Genomic DNA, 15590 nt, shown 5'->3' on the forward strand with positions numbered 1-15590 from the left:
CTCTCCTCTCTCTCTCTCTCTCTCTCTCTCTCTCTCTCTCTCTCTCTGTAGTGAACCAGCTCTGTCTGTTTTTCTGCTGCTCTGCTCACGATGACTAAAACTGCCTGTGGACACAACCTCTCTTTATAAAACACATCTATCCCTCGCTCCCAGCCTGTGAGGAGGAGGAGGAGGAGGAGGAGGAGGAGGAGGAGGAGGAGGAGGAGGAGGAGGCGAGGCTTTGATACAGCCTGAGGCCTCGGGGGCGACAGCAGCAGCTCCCCGTCCGGATCAGTAAGGAGACAAAACAGGAGCCTGCACCTCCCTCTCCTCCCTCTCCTCCCTCTCCTCCTCCTCACTGACAGAGACCCTCTGCTGCAGGAGTTTCTGATGATGAAGCATCACTTCACTGTTATTGAGGAGGAGAGGGAGGAGGAGGAGGAGGAGGAGGTGGAGGAGGTGGTGGAGGATGTGTTGTTTACTTCAGCTTTGTTCTTTCCATCCGTTATTATTGTCAGTGTGTTAGAGTCTCTGTCTCTACGGCAGCAGCTGAGGGGCCCTGAATGCAGCGCTCAGAGAATTGTTTCCTGTTGCAATCCTTTCAGAATAAAAGCTAAACCCTCTGTCGTGCAGACAGACAGAGCAGGAGGTGAACAGAGACAGAATCAGCTGTTGAGTCAGGGATGAACTCCTCTCATTGTTTCCCTCCCTCTCTTCTCTTTCTTTCCTCACCTCTCTCTTCTCTCTCTCTTTCTGTTTTCTTCCTCTTCTCCTCCTCGTCTTTAATATTTCTCCTCCTCAGCTCCGTCAGGTGAATCCATGTTTCAGGTCTGTTACACTCAGCTCCTCCTCTCTCTCCTCTCTCAGGACTTCACCCAGCTGTACGAGGAGGCGCGGTACTACCAGCTGACCCCGATGGTGCGGGAGTTGGAGCGCTGGCAGGCGGAGCGGGAGGCCCAGCGGGTGGCGCCCTGCGAGTGCCTGGTGGTGCGGGTGACTCCGGACCTGGGGGAGAGGATCGCTCTGAGCGGGGAGAAGGTCCTGATCGAGGAGATCTTCCCCGAGACCGGAGACGTCATGTGTAACTCTGTCACCGCTGGCTGGAACCAGGACCCCACCCACGTCATCCGCTTCCCCCTCAACGGATACTGCAGACTCAACTCAGTCCAGGTCAGTCTGGGGGGTGGACTGCAGCAGGGTTAGTTTGCGTGTCCAGGTCTGGATTTAATCTGGACTCACTGTGTTGGCTCCAGATCCACAGACCTGAACAGGTTCAGAACTGCAGGTCAGAGGTCACATCTGACAGGAAAGGGCTCCACTGGTTTTTGTGATTTGGGTGAACTGACCCTTTAATGTCTGAACTCGTTTCCTTTCTGATCGATGTGTTTTTATATTTTTAATCGGCCTGAGATTTAAAAACAAACAGAAATAAAAATTTACCTGTGGAGCAGAGTAATCAAGTACATTTACTCAACTACTGTGTTTGACTTATAAGGAACCGCTCTGAAGATAAATGCTGAACTGCTCCTTTAAATGTGTCTGTTGTCTCACCTGAGTTCACCTGAACGTCTCTGACCCTCAGGTCCTGGAGCGTCTGTTCCAGAAAGGCTTCAGCATCAAGGCGTCCTGCGGCGGGGGGGTCGACTCGTCCCAGTTCAGCGAGTACGTCTTGTGTCGTGACCTGAGGCATAGCCAGTCCATCACCAGCACCCCGATCCGGATCAAACAGGAACCTCTGGACTGAGGACCTGAGGACACCTGGAGAACATCTCACCTGAAGACTCGAAGCATCACAGGACTCTGTGTGACCTTTGACCTCTTCAGTGTGGATCAGAGGCTGTGGAGCCTGATAATGATGAACGCTGTGTAAAGTCATGTGACAGGAAACAGACTGATCACCTGTAAATACTGTTTGTAATGAGAATCTTTGATCAGAGCAGCAGGTGAAAATCATGTGAGTTTGAACCAATGAAAGCTCCTTTTTATAATTTAATGTTTTTTTATAAAACTTTTCAAAATGTATATTTAAAGTTTTTCTTTTCCTTTGTGTCGATTTTCTTCTGTTCAGAGATAAAAACCAGTTTCTGACGTTTTCAGTCACATGAAGTCAAATCTGTTTCTTTATCATTTTCTTTATTTCATTTTTTTGCAAAGGTACAAACAACTGTAAAATTGCATTGCCTGAAATGCGTCAGGATTGAGTACAGAATGTAGGAAATATAAATAGTCGCAAAAATTGTGTCCTTCCAACAGATGAAACTCGAGCCGGGCCAGACCCTGAACACACCGCGGCCTCAGGTAGACCCTGATACTGTACAAACCAAATGCCCGATAACATGAGGGAGGAAAGAAAAAACCATTTAAAGCGTTAAAAACCTTCACGTTTCCACGTCCGCTCCAAACAAGCAGAAAAACTGTGAAGCCAAAAAAACTGCATCTGTCTACGACTCGGACAAATCCACGTCTCCAACAGGTCGACTGAGAGCTCACATCATCAGAGGTTAATCACATGTCAGCTGGGGGGGGGCAGGAATGTTTGATGTGGAGTTTGAGCCTTGATGAGCCTGAGTGAGTCGAGTGAAGGAGAACCAGCTCCTGTGATTAACGAGCTTTAAAGGAGCAGTTCAACATTGAAATCCTCTGGATGCTAACGAGAAGCTACGGCAGCTGGTTAGCTTAGCTTAGCATACAGAGTGGAAAAGTTAGCATAAATCAGATGGATGTTTTGGAGGGTGAATGTGTCTGTTCAGCAGCTGTTAAACATCTGTCCTCATCTCTCTGTGTCTGAACTCAGATCAGCTGATACATTTAAACCTTCACTGACGACTTATTAAAAACAACTTTCATTAAAAGCAGCTAAAAGCAGCTGTAGACGGAGGTCTCACAAATTAAAGATGCTTCATTGATTAATTAGAAAATGATCAATAGTTTCAGTCCCTGCTTTGACTTCCTGTCTTTTATCTGAAGTGACTTGGTGGCAAACGTCGACTCGTTTGAGACGAATTAACGTGACAGTGACCCACAGCTGGTGGTCACATGATCAGCTCCTGACAGGTGGAGTTACTCTCCTGTTTCCTCACAGGAGAGGATTCAGGATTCAGGATCTGAATCTGAGGATTTTCTAAATGTTGAACTGCTCCTTTAACCCTTTAACCTCTCAGGTCTGTCGACTGTTTCAGCATGATTATCTCACACACTCACACACACACACATTAAAATGGTGGACTAACTGTTGTTTCCCTGTCGCAGCTTCACAGTCCAAACATGTCTCGGACGACACGACGCTCAAATGTCCTCCGCTCGTTCTGATCCTCCGAGCAGCTGCAGACGACCGAACAAAGAAAAACCAGAGTGAGGGCTGAGTGTCAGCAAACTTTAAAAACAAACGAACCGAGGAGCCCATGAGCCCGGCGTCCTGAGTGGGCTATGAACAGCCAGACAGGGACAGGAAGTGGAGACTGAGACTAGAAGGCACCTGTGCAGGTACAGCGCTGGAGTCTGAACGGAGTCTGGACAACAACACGACACGGTGCTGAGGTTCACACCTGCACATTATTCAGCCGGGGGGGGGGGGGCACCACAATGAGTTTAAACACGACTCTGGTGAGACAGGTGAGGTCACCTGAGTGAGCGTGGGGGTCGGTCTGAGGATGAGTCTGATCAGAAATCTGGATACATCATCAGTCCAACAGTGACAACCTGCTCTCACCTGGCTTTAATCAGTTTACCTGCTGTGACTTCAGGTCACACCTGAGTCACCACGTCCTCAAACCTCTGAACTGAACACCTGGCAGAGACACGGAGCTGAGAATGTGCAGGTGAAATCCAGACACCTGGACGAGCTTAGACACATGAGGAGGATGGAGAACAGACTGAGAGGAGCTACAGGGACTGAGGAGGAGGAGGTGGAGGAGGTGAGGTGTAATCCAGTCTGTGACCTGCAGGGGGCCCTCTCCTTATTTCAGCAGAGCCTTGTAGAGCATCAGAGAGCGAGCTGTGCTGCGGTCCTGCTCCAGACAGAAGATGAAGTCCCTGAGGTTAACTCGTGTGATCCGCTGACGGAGCTGCTGACGGGAGGAGGAGGAAGAGGAGGAGCCTGCACCTGAACCCGATGCCACCTGAGGGGGAGACAGAGGAGAGTTAGAGCAGGTCTGAGCAGGACTGTGTCACCTCAGCCGGCCTCAGACAGACTCTGTGAACCTGGTGACAGATGAAGGTGTAAACATGAAACCAGTGTGGACTGTGAATCTGCTGAATCATCAGTCACAGCTTGAACTCATCTCCCACACTGCTTTAATCACTCACTGAGTCCAGACCTGCAGGAGGATCACCACACCTTCACGTCTCAGGTGTGTCTGCAGCCTGAGGACAGGTAACGCCCCGCGCCTGCAGCTACCACTCACCCTCAGCTCCTCTGCTCCAACAAGTCTGTCAAACACCTCCTCACACAAACACCTCAGTTCCCAGGCTGCTGAAACGTCCTGAGGCCAGCTGAGGGCCGAGGCCTCTGACAGGAGCCCCAATTAAAACCAGGACAGGTACGGGGTGGGGTGGGGTGGGGTGGTTTGGGGACTGAACCAACTTGGAGTGGGGTCCAGAAACCAGATCTGGTTAAATATGATGAAACACCTGTCACCTGTCTGCAGACTCTGAATCTGTGACTGGAAACCACTGACTGTTCGAGCTCAACCTGACCAGTCAAGGCTGATGCTGCCACTCTACCTGATCCCAGTTCTGTTCCAGGTCCCCCCCCCGAATAATGGGGCTGGTGAAGGATTTCTGTTCTGTGTTGTTGGTTTTATTGTTCAGCTTCAGTGGCTCAGTTAAAGGTGAAGGTTTTCAAACAGACGATCTCAGTGTGACTGAACATTAAACTGACCTGGTTCCTGAGGCCTGAGATTTAGCTGCTGTGTTGTATCAGAGCCTGACTCCACCCTCCACTCGTACTGTACAGCTGACTGCAGCTCGGAGCCTGGAGGCAGAGCTGACAGCACAGGATAGGAATGAAGCTCCAGGTCCATACAGGAACACAATCACAGCATTATGAAGCCACACAGCCTGCAGCCATGTTAACCTCCACACACACCCACAGGCGTGGCCTCTGCGCTGACACACACCGTGTACACACACACACCTTAAACATCATACTGAGAATATATAGAAAACTGCTGCAGTTAAACCACCACAGAAGAAGAAGAGGCCTCTGATCTGTTCCTCTCTTCAGTTTCACCTCCTCTGGTTAAACATGGCCGCCTGAGTCTGATCCAGGTCTCTGCTGCTGCCTACAGAGACTTCAGGGTCTGAACTCAGTCCTTCAGGTTTCTGCTGCTTCTTAGACTCTGTGTTCCATCCCTGACCACGAGCTGTCCTCAGTCCAGACTGTTCTGGTCTGTGGTTCAGTCATGAATTATCAGGAGTGATGATCATGTGCAGCAGTGAAGAGCTGAAACATGATGAATGATGTGAGACAGGAGAACCCGTCTCCTCTGACCTCAGGAGCTCAAAACAGTGAAGCAGGTTATTTGTTGTTTTTCAGTGAGAACAAAAAGCTGCTGCCTCCACAGCCTGTATTCATAACAGGCTGAGGCCTCGGGGCGTCAGGGTGGGGGCGGATGGGACTATCTGAAGCCTGATCGGGCCTGCAGTCGGGAGCTAAAGGGCGTACTGCGACAGCTCCGGGGCAGATTAGATAGACAAAGCAGCCAGGGAGGCTCAGAGAACAGAGAATCATTTGTGCTGGAAGTTTCCAGAGAAACCTCCTCATCAGGAGAGGATCTCTGTGGAGTCTGTGCGTCAGCTCAGAGGTCAGAGGTCAGGGAATGTAAAACACTTTAAAACCAGATGAATGTTTAATAACCAGAGAAAAGCTTTCACATTTCAGTGACTGAGGTTTTTTAAATAAAGTTGATTCCGATGGTTTTTTCCACAGCTGCTCCTCTGATCTCAGGCCAGCACATAGTCCACATTTCCCAGAGTTCATTGCCCCTCAAATGTTGGATTTCTCCGCAGGGTTTCTCCCCCTCCCTCCCCCTTCTCCCTCCCCTCCCCCCTCATCACTCTGCTGTCATTGTCTGGGACTGCTGGGGGTTGAGCCTCAGGCGGGATGTGTGTGTGTGTGTGTGGGGGGGGGGGGGCACGAGGCAGGGGGGCTGTCATGGCACCCCCCAGGCCATGACAGCCCCCCACCCCCACCCCAGTCCAACACTCAGCCCCAAGCTCATTTCTGCAGAGCTGAAATCTATGGCTGCCCTGGAGGGAGAGGGGGAGGGGAGGGGAGGGGAGGGGGGCGTCACACCCATAACAAACCTCCAGGCAGACTCTGACCCCCTTCACTCAGCTTTGGTCACATTCACTGCCTGTGTGTGTGTGTTAAAGGTCAGGAGTGTGTGTTTCTGTGCCGTCATCGTTACTGAGGTCGTCTCTGAGCTGACGTCAGACACACACACATACACACACACACAGAGCTGCCTCTCAATGGTGGCGCCCCCTGCTGCAGGGAGGAGCTTTGACAGGATGAGGCATTAACATCTGTTTTAAAGCAAAGCATTTTGGGACATCAGCTGTTTCCTGTTCCTGCCTGTTAAACACAGAGTCCTGCAGCACTGATCCTAAAACCAGGAAGTCAGTTAGCATGTTAGCATGTTAGCTCTTCCTGTTGTCAGTGTGTTTCTGGTTAAATGTCTGAAATAAGGTCTGTGGTTTTAACACAAGCTCAAGACATTTTCAGGTTTTATTCTCCGACATAAAATGGGTCAGTAAATCCCCCACTCCTGATGTTTGAAGCTTTTACGTGTCTTAAAAAAGGCGGTTGCTAACGAGTGTCTAAATGAGACTACAGAGGTTGTCGGGGACGTTAACATGAAAACCATCTACTCACCAGTCCACCTTTACAGCCTCGTTGTGTTTCTACTCACGCTCTTTCAAACTCTCACGTAACTTTCTAAGAAGAAAGGCTTTTGTAGAAGAGCTCAGAGCTAAATGAAATGACCAGTTGGAAGCTTAGTGGTGGAGACGTTGACGTCATGTGACCGTGGTGTAGTTGGTTTATAGACTAACATTAGCTTTTCAAACATGAAATTGTGCAATGTTGAACATCTTCAGTCTTTAAGCCTCTGGACTCTGACGTCTCACCTCTGTCGCCGCCGCTCCTCCCGGTGAGTCCAGCTTGCGTTTCTTGCGCGGTCCGATGGCGGCGAGCGCCGTGAGGTTGGCGTCTCGTTGTCGCATCTGAGCCAGTTCCTGCTGCTGCATCTGAGGAGGGAAACACAGCACAGCGTCACACAGAGGGAGGCGGTCCACGTTTGATCTGGACAAACTAAACACCAGGCAGAGTCCAGAATCTGGAGGGTCCAGACGCTGACTATGACTCTTTGATCCCTGACCTCTTCAGACCACCCAGACATGCCCTCACCTGGCTGCCCCCCTCCCCACCCTCAGGCCTCAGCAGAGAGACTTATGGGTAATGACCCCTGACCTCTGCAGGCCTGGGACTCTGTCTGAGGTCTCTGCAGAGACTGGACTGTGTGGCTGTCGCCTCAGGATGATACAGCAGGACAAAGGCCCACATGGGGGGCAGTCTGCTGGATGATAAATACAGAGGGTGTGTGTGTGTGTGTGTTTATGTGTGTGTGTGACAGAAACCTGAACGTACCTCCTTAGCCTTCTGCTTCAGACGAGCCTGTTCAGGATCCTCTTGTCGGGCTCGACTCTGGAACACAAACAGATTCCTGTTTTTATCTGATGACCTCTGAACAGCTAAGGCTGCTGACCTTTGACCTCAAGGAGGAGGGTTCTCTCTGAACTCCAGGTTCTCAGATTTATATGTTCTTTATCATTAATGTTCTATTTGAATTACAAATGTTAACTCATTATTTCTTGGCCTTTCAGAATAAAAGTTTCAGAGCAAAGTGAACAGTGATAAAGTTGTTATTAATCATCAGCTGCTTCAACTCCAGGGTCATTAGCCCAGAGTGTGTGTTTAGAAGGTCATTTCACTCACTCACTCTCACACACACAACACAACACACACACCACACACACACACCACAGTCATTACACTGGATAAAAACTGTGTTTAATATTTTAATATTTTCTTAGATGGATTTGTTTGAACTGGAATCACCTCCTCGTCGTCGCCTGTCTCCTAACAGTTACAGTTAGTTAGTGTTTTGTGAGGTCACAGTGACCTTTGACCTCTGACCTCCAAACTCTGATCAGAGAACATGACGCCTGCGACCACGGAGGAAAAACATCTGTTTGTTTCACCAGTTTAGACAGTTATTTTACCTGTCGTCACTTTTAGGAGAAGGAGGAAACAGAAGGAGAGTGTGGAGGTAAAACTGAAGTTAAAAAGAACCTGTATAAACTGATGTTTAATAAAATGGTGACTGATTGTGTTTGTGCCCATGATTAATTAACGACTTCCTGTTTATATGACACACCTATGCACTGTGTGAAATCACCTGTATCTGTGTGTGTGTGTGTGTGTGTGTGTGTTACCTTGGCGGCCTTCAGCAGAATCTCTCTCTCCTGTTCATCTTTCCTCTGTTTCTCCATCCGCTCCAGCTGCTCGAAGAAACGAAGCTGCGAGCGGACGTCTGATGACTGTTCATAATGTTCTTCATCCTGAGGAGGAGGAGGAGGAGGATCAGCTGACAGAGCAGTAAAGTGACTGTAACTGTAACTCCAGTCTGTCTGTGCGTCTGTCCTCACCTTCCCTCCGTCTGTACGATGCTGAGCAACGGCTGAGACCTTCTCCAGCAGCGAGCGCAGTCTGGACTGAGTAGCGTGGGAGATGAAGTTCACCACCTCCAGAGGAACCTCGGTCACACCCAGCTTCTTAGCTGCAGACGACAAACAACCAGAGTCAGAGTGAAGCTCCTCTGATCTGAGAACAGCTGCTCTCTCAGAGCAGATGTTTTCTTTGTTTTTAATCTGCAGCAGTGACTGAACCTCTGCTGCTGAGAGACTGGAAGAAACTAATTCACCTGAATATTCTTCTCTTTATCTGATGATTAAATCAGATTTGAATCTAATGAAACATTTCGACTGGAGAAATAATCAGCCCTCGGTCTTTTCTGCTTGGAGGTTTCCTATCTCAGCTCCTCTGGGCTCTTCTTTTGTCCTTGGACTCATTTCAGACTAAAACCAAAACTCTGTGTCCTTTTCCTAAAAATGGACACAGACACTTCAGAGGATCAGGTGTGCTCCTGGTCAGGTGATGAGCTGACATTTACGAGAGGAAACAGAACAAACCTAAACACAGAAACATGGACCAGAGAGAATGTGACCACAGCTCGACCACCGGAGACAAAGATCCCAACAACCAGGAGACCTGAGTTAAACTGGGACAGCTCAGACCTGAACCCTCGTCCAGGTGACAGTACCTGAGTCCAGGATGCGGCGGTGCAGCAGACCGGTGGGCAGGAAGGATTCGTCTTTACAGGAACGGATCTTTGTGCCGACCAGCTCCGAGCTTGTTGCTAGGATACGGGCGTTTTCCTCGTTAAGGTTGACGCCGGCCATAGACGCCACGTCGTTAATGTCGTCATCATCTCTGAGGATGAGAGAGAGAGAGAGAGGTTAGGACACAGGTGAGGTCACCTGAAGAAGGGTCAGGGTTCTTCTCTCTGACAGACCAGAGATGTTTGTCTCTCTTCAGACAGAGCTGAGATCCACGTGTGATATTAATGTTAGTGTCGGACACAGTGAAGAGACGCTCTGACAGCTGTGAGCAGGTGCTGCCCCCTGTGGCTGATGTATGAACTACAGGTCCAACACTGATGGGTCAGTAAAGAGAGAAACACAGCAGACCTGATCATAACACGCGCTTCATACTTCACCTGAACGTCCCGCCCCCCGGGTCACTCAGCTTCTTCTGATTGGCCTGAGCAGTCAGGTTAACAACACTTTTGCCGATGATGGTTGTGGGTCCTCTGATGAGAGTACCTGAGGAAACAACGCATCAGCTGACATGTTTTCATCCAGATTTCCACAGTAACCAGAGTCAGAGTCTCTGTGATCAGCTGATTCATTGAAGGTGCTGCCATCTGGTGGTGCAGCTGCAGCCGGACTCACCTTGAGGTCTGAGAGTCTGACCAATGACGATAGGTGTTCGTGTCTGCACAGTCTGGACTCCTGGTCTGCCCACGGCCTGGAGGAGACAGGGACTGAGTTAGTTCTGGTTCTGGATCAGCTGCATGTTCCAGTCCAGGGTTTAAAGCAGAAAATGAGAGACATCATCTTCTGAAATAAAAACCTGTCTCTCTTTGTGTTTACAGAGGAAGTCACAGTCACCTGCAGCAGTCACCTGCTGCAGTGATGTACAGTGTACTCAGTACCTGTACATCACTGCGTGATAGACATTTCATATTCTACTTCTTTGTGATCACTAACTTTCTATCTAATCTGATGAATTTCATTTATTACCTGAATTACTTTCTTCCTTCTCAGATATTAAGCTGTTCTTTTTCTTTTTGCTTCACTGTTAAAATCATGTCTGAGAGCTGCATGTCTTCTCTGTCTGTTTCCTAACATCATGCAGCTGCAGAAATCTTCTCTTCTGACTGTAGATGTCAGACAGATGCTCTGATGCTCTGTCACACTCAGACCCTCTGACGGAGGATTTTCAACCAGATATTTTTACACTGTAAACTCAGCAGGTGGCCGGTCTGACCTCTCTTCTCTGTAGCTTTGTGAAAAGACAGAGCAACAACTTATAATCTACAAAGAAAACCAGAGAGAACCAGCAGCAGAGACGTGTTAAGGAGCTCACACGCCTGAGTCAGATCATCTGTGTTTAGATATTTCACATGAACCTGAATGCCTCATCGTACCAGAGCTGTTGTGTTTGTGAGCGGTGCGTTCAATCTGACGGTGCTGCTGGCCGGACTGATGGGCAGCCGCGGTCTGATGGCGGCGGTGGTGACGGAGCCAGGGGCGGCCGGAGGGGGTGCAGAGGTGCTGGGGGTGGCGGTCATCAGGGACTGCTGGCTGCTGAGCAGAGACTGACGCAGGGCAGGGAGGCTTTTCTGTGGAGGGTCAGACAGATCAGTGGTCAGATCAGTTCCATATAAACAGAGTTATTCCTGCACTGGTGGAAATGTAGAAAGGTGTTTGTATGAACTGTCCATCAGTCCTGGACAAAGATTCAGTGTTTTGTTGTTAAAGTCACAGGTGTTTGGACTCAGACAGAAAATGATTCTGAGGAGCTGGAGTCACCTGGAGAGGCTGCTGTTAGAGACGAGGATGTGGAAGAGGAGAAATCTTCCTTCAGGTGGGACAGGTGTTTATTTCTTGTATAAATGAAACATGTGTGTGAGCTCTTGGTTTATCTCTCAGCAGGTCAGTTAGTTTCTCAGCTGACTCCTGTTGTTTCTGTGTTTTCTCTGATTTACAGCAGAGGTTTGATTTTAAAATGACAAAATGAAAAAAGTCCTAGAAAAACACAGCTGTGCAGCTGTAACAGTAACAATGGTATGACCTGTAGTCCTGTCAGTAACAGCAGCAGCTCTCCGTCATACTTCCTCAGTATTAGTTAGTAGTACACTAACAGTAGTAGTATGGGTGATACTAGCAGGTGTAACAGCACAGTCACTAATACCAGTACAAGCAGTGTAACATCAGTAGTAGCTGTAATAGCAGAAGTAATATTAAAAGCAGTAATAGTACTCCTTGGATGTGTAATAACAGCAGGAGCAGTGGAATCAACAATACTTCTCCTACAGATATAAATACTGTAACAGACAGCAGAGTATTTATAACAGTTGTACAAGCAGTAACAGTAGCAGTAGTAGTGATAGTAGTACTGTAGTAGTAGAGATGAGTGTGGCGTTACCTTGAGGAAGGGGATGAGGTAGGGCTGTGGGGAGGACTTCAGCTCAGCCTGCAGCCGAGTGGTGAACTCCTCAGGCTCAATCTTAGCATCCTGATGGAACACAGAGCTGCAGTTAGACTCAGGTGAATACAGGTAAATACAGTTAAATCCCTGACTGTGTCCTGGTGAGGTAAAACATCTTACGAGTAGGTCCTGCACCAGGGCCTTCACATTCTTGGAGGTATCTGGGGAGGGGGAGTTGTGTGACGCCAGCTTGATGAGCGTGGCGAGGAAGTTCTTGCATTTCTTCACGTTTTCTTGCATCTCCTGTCGAAAACAAACCAGTTAAAACCGACGCGTGGACGTTTCTGAACATTAGACGGTCTGTGAATGTGACTGCAGCTGACCTGGGACACCACAGTGACTCTGGCCGGGGCCGTGGCGGTGGGGGAGGGGGTCGTGCTGGTCAGGGGGGCGGACGGGATGCCGGCAGGTTTGGCCGCAGGCACCCCCCCCGCTGTGATCACCGTCGGGGCCTTCTGAGGGGTCGTCATCTTCACCGACACGGCTGTGCCGCCGGGGGCCACGGTGATGGCCTTCTGGGAAACGACAGACAGATGAGATCAGACACTTACTGACATCATCAGGTCTGATTCTGGACTCGGCCTTCATTTGGGTTGACTTTACTGTAACTGAGGAGGATTTGTTCTAAATGTTAACGAACGTCACTGAGAACATTCTGGGTCACAGTGAGAAACTCCTGGTTTCTGGTCCAGTTCTTTAATCTCTTCCACTCCTCAGAGTGGAGTCACACACCTGTACAGTGCTGGAGGGAGACTGAACCATCCTGGTTGGAGCGGGGGAGGCCAGGCGGACGGTCTGAGGTGTTCCAGGAACCTGCAGACAACACCGAGGGCAAACAGAAACACCCGCGCATCATCACAATGAGTCAGATTAAAGTCCACTGTGAGGACCCAAAGGATAATAATCAGCCATGCTGTTGGTACCAGACCTACCGTGGTGGCGGTGCTGACCCGGATGGTGGCCCCGGCCGTCGGGGTCGCCGGTCTCTGGGCGATGTTGGTTACTGTTTGGGCCTGCTGTGTCTTGGCCTGAGCCTGGGCCAGGACCTGCTGGGGGACCATCACCAGCTGACCAGTCTCTGTCCGGACCAGAACCATACCTGAGGGAGGAGGAGGAGACACGAGTCAGAACCTTCACCTGATGCCCGACGCTCTGCATCTGTTTTACTGGAGCTGAGCTGAACTATTCTGTGTCCTGCCCTGACGAGGTCTCATTAACTCACCTGCACTTCAACCTGTTTATTAAGCTTAAGAAATGTCACACTGGTCCAGTAAAGTCTCAGACTGTAGAGACAAACAGAAAGTGTCTGATTGGCTGGTTTGTGGCTGATTATTTGAATTTAAAACACTGAGGGGCCTTCACTGCCTCTCAGCTCCTCTCGTTAAGTCACAGAGCAGATCATTCGTTTTACTAAAAAAACTAATTCTCTGCCACGTGTTCAAAAAGCCAGTCGGAGGTTTAACTTCACCTCCTGCTGTTCTCAGGGTTTTTCCAGAATCCTCAGACTCTTCAAACATCTGAAGGAAAAATATTCTGTCTGTTTCAACGTGACTCTAAAGTGTTCTTATCAGTTATTACTGATGTTAGATCAGTTTCATTCAAACCCGTCATCTTGCTCTGTTTGACCCTGAACATTTAGTTTATATATGAAACAGAGAATCCTCATCATCACAGAAGATCTGACTCTGTTTGTCTGAAACCAATTCATCACAACATCAAGACTGTGGCAGGTTCTAACCCTGACCCTTGTTTCTGAGGGTTAGGGTTAGGTGCCAAGTCACCCCAGGATTAACTGATCATCCAGATATTTTTCTCCCAATCGATCAGTCGACTGATTGTGTCAGCTCAGGTGTTTCTGTTGCAGCTGGCTCAAGGTTTTCCTCCAGATGTTCTGAGAGTCTGAGGTTCTGTAAAAACCTTCAGAGCTGAAGATAAACATCAGCTGCTTTGTATCTCTCTGAATCAGGAGGACGAGAGGAAGACGCTGACCTACAGAGACCTAAACCTGCTGAGTCATCAGAGGTGACATCACCCACCAACAGGTGACCCGTCAGGTGAGGTGGAGGTGCATCACCCGTGTGTTTGCTCACCAGGAGGCATGGTGAACCCGGGGGGCAGCTGGATGGTGGTCTGCTGCTGGGGCCGGACGGCCAGAGGAAGCTGAGGGGCGGCTGCCCGGGTCGGGCTCGCCACCAGCCCCGGTCTCTGCTGCTGGATGGAGGTGGCCACCACCGGAGCGCCCGGCGGCCTCACCACGGCCACGGCGGGCTGACCCACGCCGTTCATCGCAGGCTTCACCCCCGCAGGGGCCAGGGTGACGGTGGCGGTGCTGGTCCCGGTCTGGGTCTGGCTGATGGGGGACTGGACTGCAGTGGGAGGGGGGGTACTCGCCAGGATGACTGATGAGTTTCCAGAGACGGGCTGGCTGGGCACCAGCATCTTGGTGTGCATCAGAGGGTTGCTGTGGTTCATGACCTGAGAGGTGGAGGCTGATGGGGAGGGGGCACCCTGGGTCACCAGCTGGCCACCCTTAGGGTCTACCCCGTTCTGGGCGACGCTGGCCACCGGGCTCGGGTGCCTCTGCAGAGCCACGGTGGGAGACGCCACGGAGGACTGAGGTACCGGGAAGTTCGGCTGTGAAGCCATGGAGGCGATGATAGCGGACCCCCCGGCACTGACAGTACTTATAACAGTGCTGGCCCCGGCTGGTGGAGGGACCGCGGGCGAGTTCACCAACTTTACAGCTCCGCCGTTTCCGTTTAAACTTTGCAGTCCGGGAGACCCGGTCCCGATCGGCTCCGCCGCGGGGGCGATGGAGGAGCTGGGAGCCGCGCTCGGACCCAGGACAGCCGCCCGGTGGAAGCTAGCAGCGGCGGGCTGAGTGGGCAAAGTTACGGGTCCCGGTCCGGGGGAAGCAGTCGGGGGAGCTGCTCCAACTGCTTGCAGCCCGGCTCCGGTGGTGATTACGGCCCCGGCGGCGACGGAGGAGGTAGAGGAGGAGAGGGTTTGACCGGAGAGTGGCTCATTAGCGCCGGGTTCCTGGGTTAACCCCGCTTTCGGATGCCCTTGTTGCGGCTCCACAGACCCCACTTGATCGCGCACTTTCCCTGAGAACTGCCCCGCGGCGGCCGGAGCTGCCTCCCGTTTCCCGTCGGAATACGAAGCGGCGGGAGTCTTTCTGTCGCCCAGTTGAGATTCCAGAGAGCCCACCAAGTCGCTAACGGCTTTCTCATCCACCTCAGTGAAGAGCATGTCCTCCAGTGGGTCGGAGGCTCCCGCCATCTTTGATGTCGGACCGTTGTGCAAATCGTATTTTAGAATGTACGCATGCGCCGAGGATCCGGCTGGTTTTCGAGCATAGAAACAGAACAGATAGATTTTCTGTGGCGGAGCTCAGGTGTGTGCTGCAGGTACAGCGCTACAGAAACCGCCTTTACACACAGCTACAGGTTACAGGTGCAATTAATAACTAATAAACTAAATTCTTTTATTCACACACACACACACACACACACACACACACACACACACACACACACACACACACATATATTCTCTTAAATTATATTTATTGTATATTATTTATATATATTATATATTGTTCAATGAGGGGAGGACACATGGGGGACAAGAATAATTAGAATAATTAATAAGAATAATTCTGAGTCTTATATTTTGTTAAATTCAGTCACCACTGAGCCCACCTTCCTGT

General features: G+C 50.3%; 2 protein-coding genes across 3 annotated transcripts; one reads left to right on the forward strand and one right to left on the reverse strand.

Moving 5' to 3' along the window:
- Positions 1-88: 88 nt before the first annotated feature.
- On the forward strand, positions 89-2001 carry LOC108885233 (BTB/POZ domain-containing protein kctd15). The gene is made up of 2 exons (XM_018679481.2): positions 89-1149; positions 1562-2001. Exons 1-2 carry the CDS (start codon positions 799-801, stop codon positions 1721-1723), a joined length of 513 nt encoding a protein of 170 aa, XP_018534997.1. The 5' UTR covers positions 89-798; the 3' UTR covers positions 1724-2001.
- Positions 2002-2093: 92 nt separating this feature from the next.
- Positions 2094-15283, reverse strand: LOC108885232 (transcription initiation factor TFIID subunit 4). Of its 2 annotated transcripts, none has more exons than XM_018679480.2 (15): positions 13969-15283; positions 12811-12977; positions 12611-12691; positions 12202-12390; positions 11999-12121; positions 11816-11905; positions 10815-11009; positions 10057-10132; positions 9822-9927; positions 9366-9535; positions 8692-8822; positions 8479-8604; positions 7631-7687; positions 7111-7230; positions 2094-4097 (listed from the first exon to the last, which is right to left on the reverse strand). In XM_018679480.2, exons 1-15 carry the CDS (start codon positions 15158-15160, stop codon positions 3936-3938), a joined length of 2985 nt encoding a protein of 994 aa, XP_018534996.1. In that variant the 5' UTR covers positions 15161-15283; the 3' UTR covers positions 2094-3935. The 2 variants fall into 2 exon arrangements, with proteins under 2 accessions (XP_018534996.1, XP_018534995.1); XM_018679479.2 differs by having other exon boundaries at positions 12202-12393; positions 13969-15281.
- Positions 15284-15590: the final 307 nt, after the last annotated feature.

The sequence above is a fragment of the Lates calcarifer genome, linkage group LG10 (genome assembly GCF_001640805.2).
Source record: "Lates calcarifer isolate ASB-BC8 linkage group LG10, TLL_Latcal_v3, whole genome shotgun sequence".
NCBI lineage: Eukaryota > Metazoa > Chordata > Actinopteri > Centropomidae > Lates > Lates calcarifer.

Bases quoted from the DNA above. Each gene is read 5' to 3' on its own strand.
- LOC108885233 (XM_018679481.2), top strand. From the start codon at position 799: ATGTTTCAGGTCTGTTACACTCAGCTCCTCCTCTCTCTCCTCTCTCAG. The intron at 1,150-1,561 runs GTCAGTCTGGGG...TCTGACCCTCAG, and splicing joins GCAGACTCAACTCAGTCCAG to GTCCTGGAGCGTCTGTTCCA.
- LOC108885232 (XM_018679479.2), bottom strand. From the start codon at position 15,160: ATGGCGGGAGCCTCCGACCCACTGGAGGACATGCTCTTCACTGAGGTG. The intron at 7,688-8,478 runs GTAACACACACA...TTTGTGTTCCAG, and splicing joins TTCTGCTGAAGGCCGCCAAG to AGTCGAGCCCGACAAGAGGA. The intron at 7,231-7,630 runs GTACGTTCAGGT...TTCCCTCCTCAG, and splicing joins TGAAGCAGAAGGCTAAGGAG to ATGCAGCAGCAGGAACTGGC.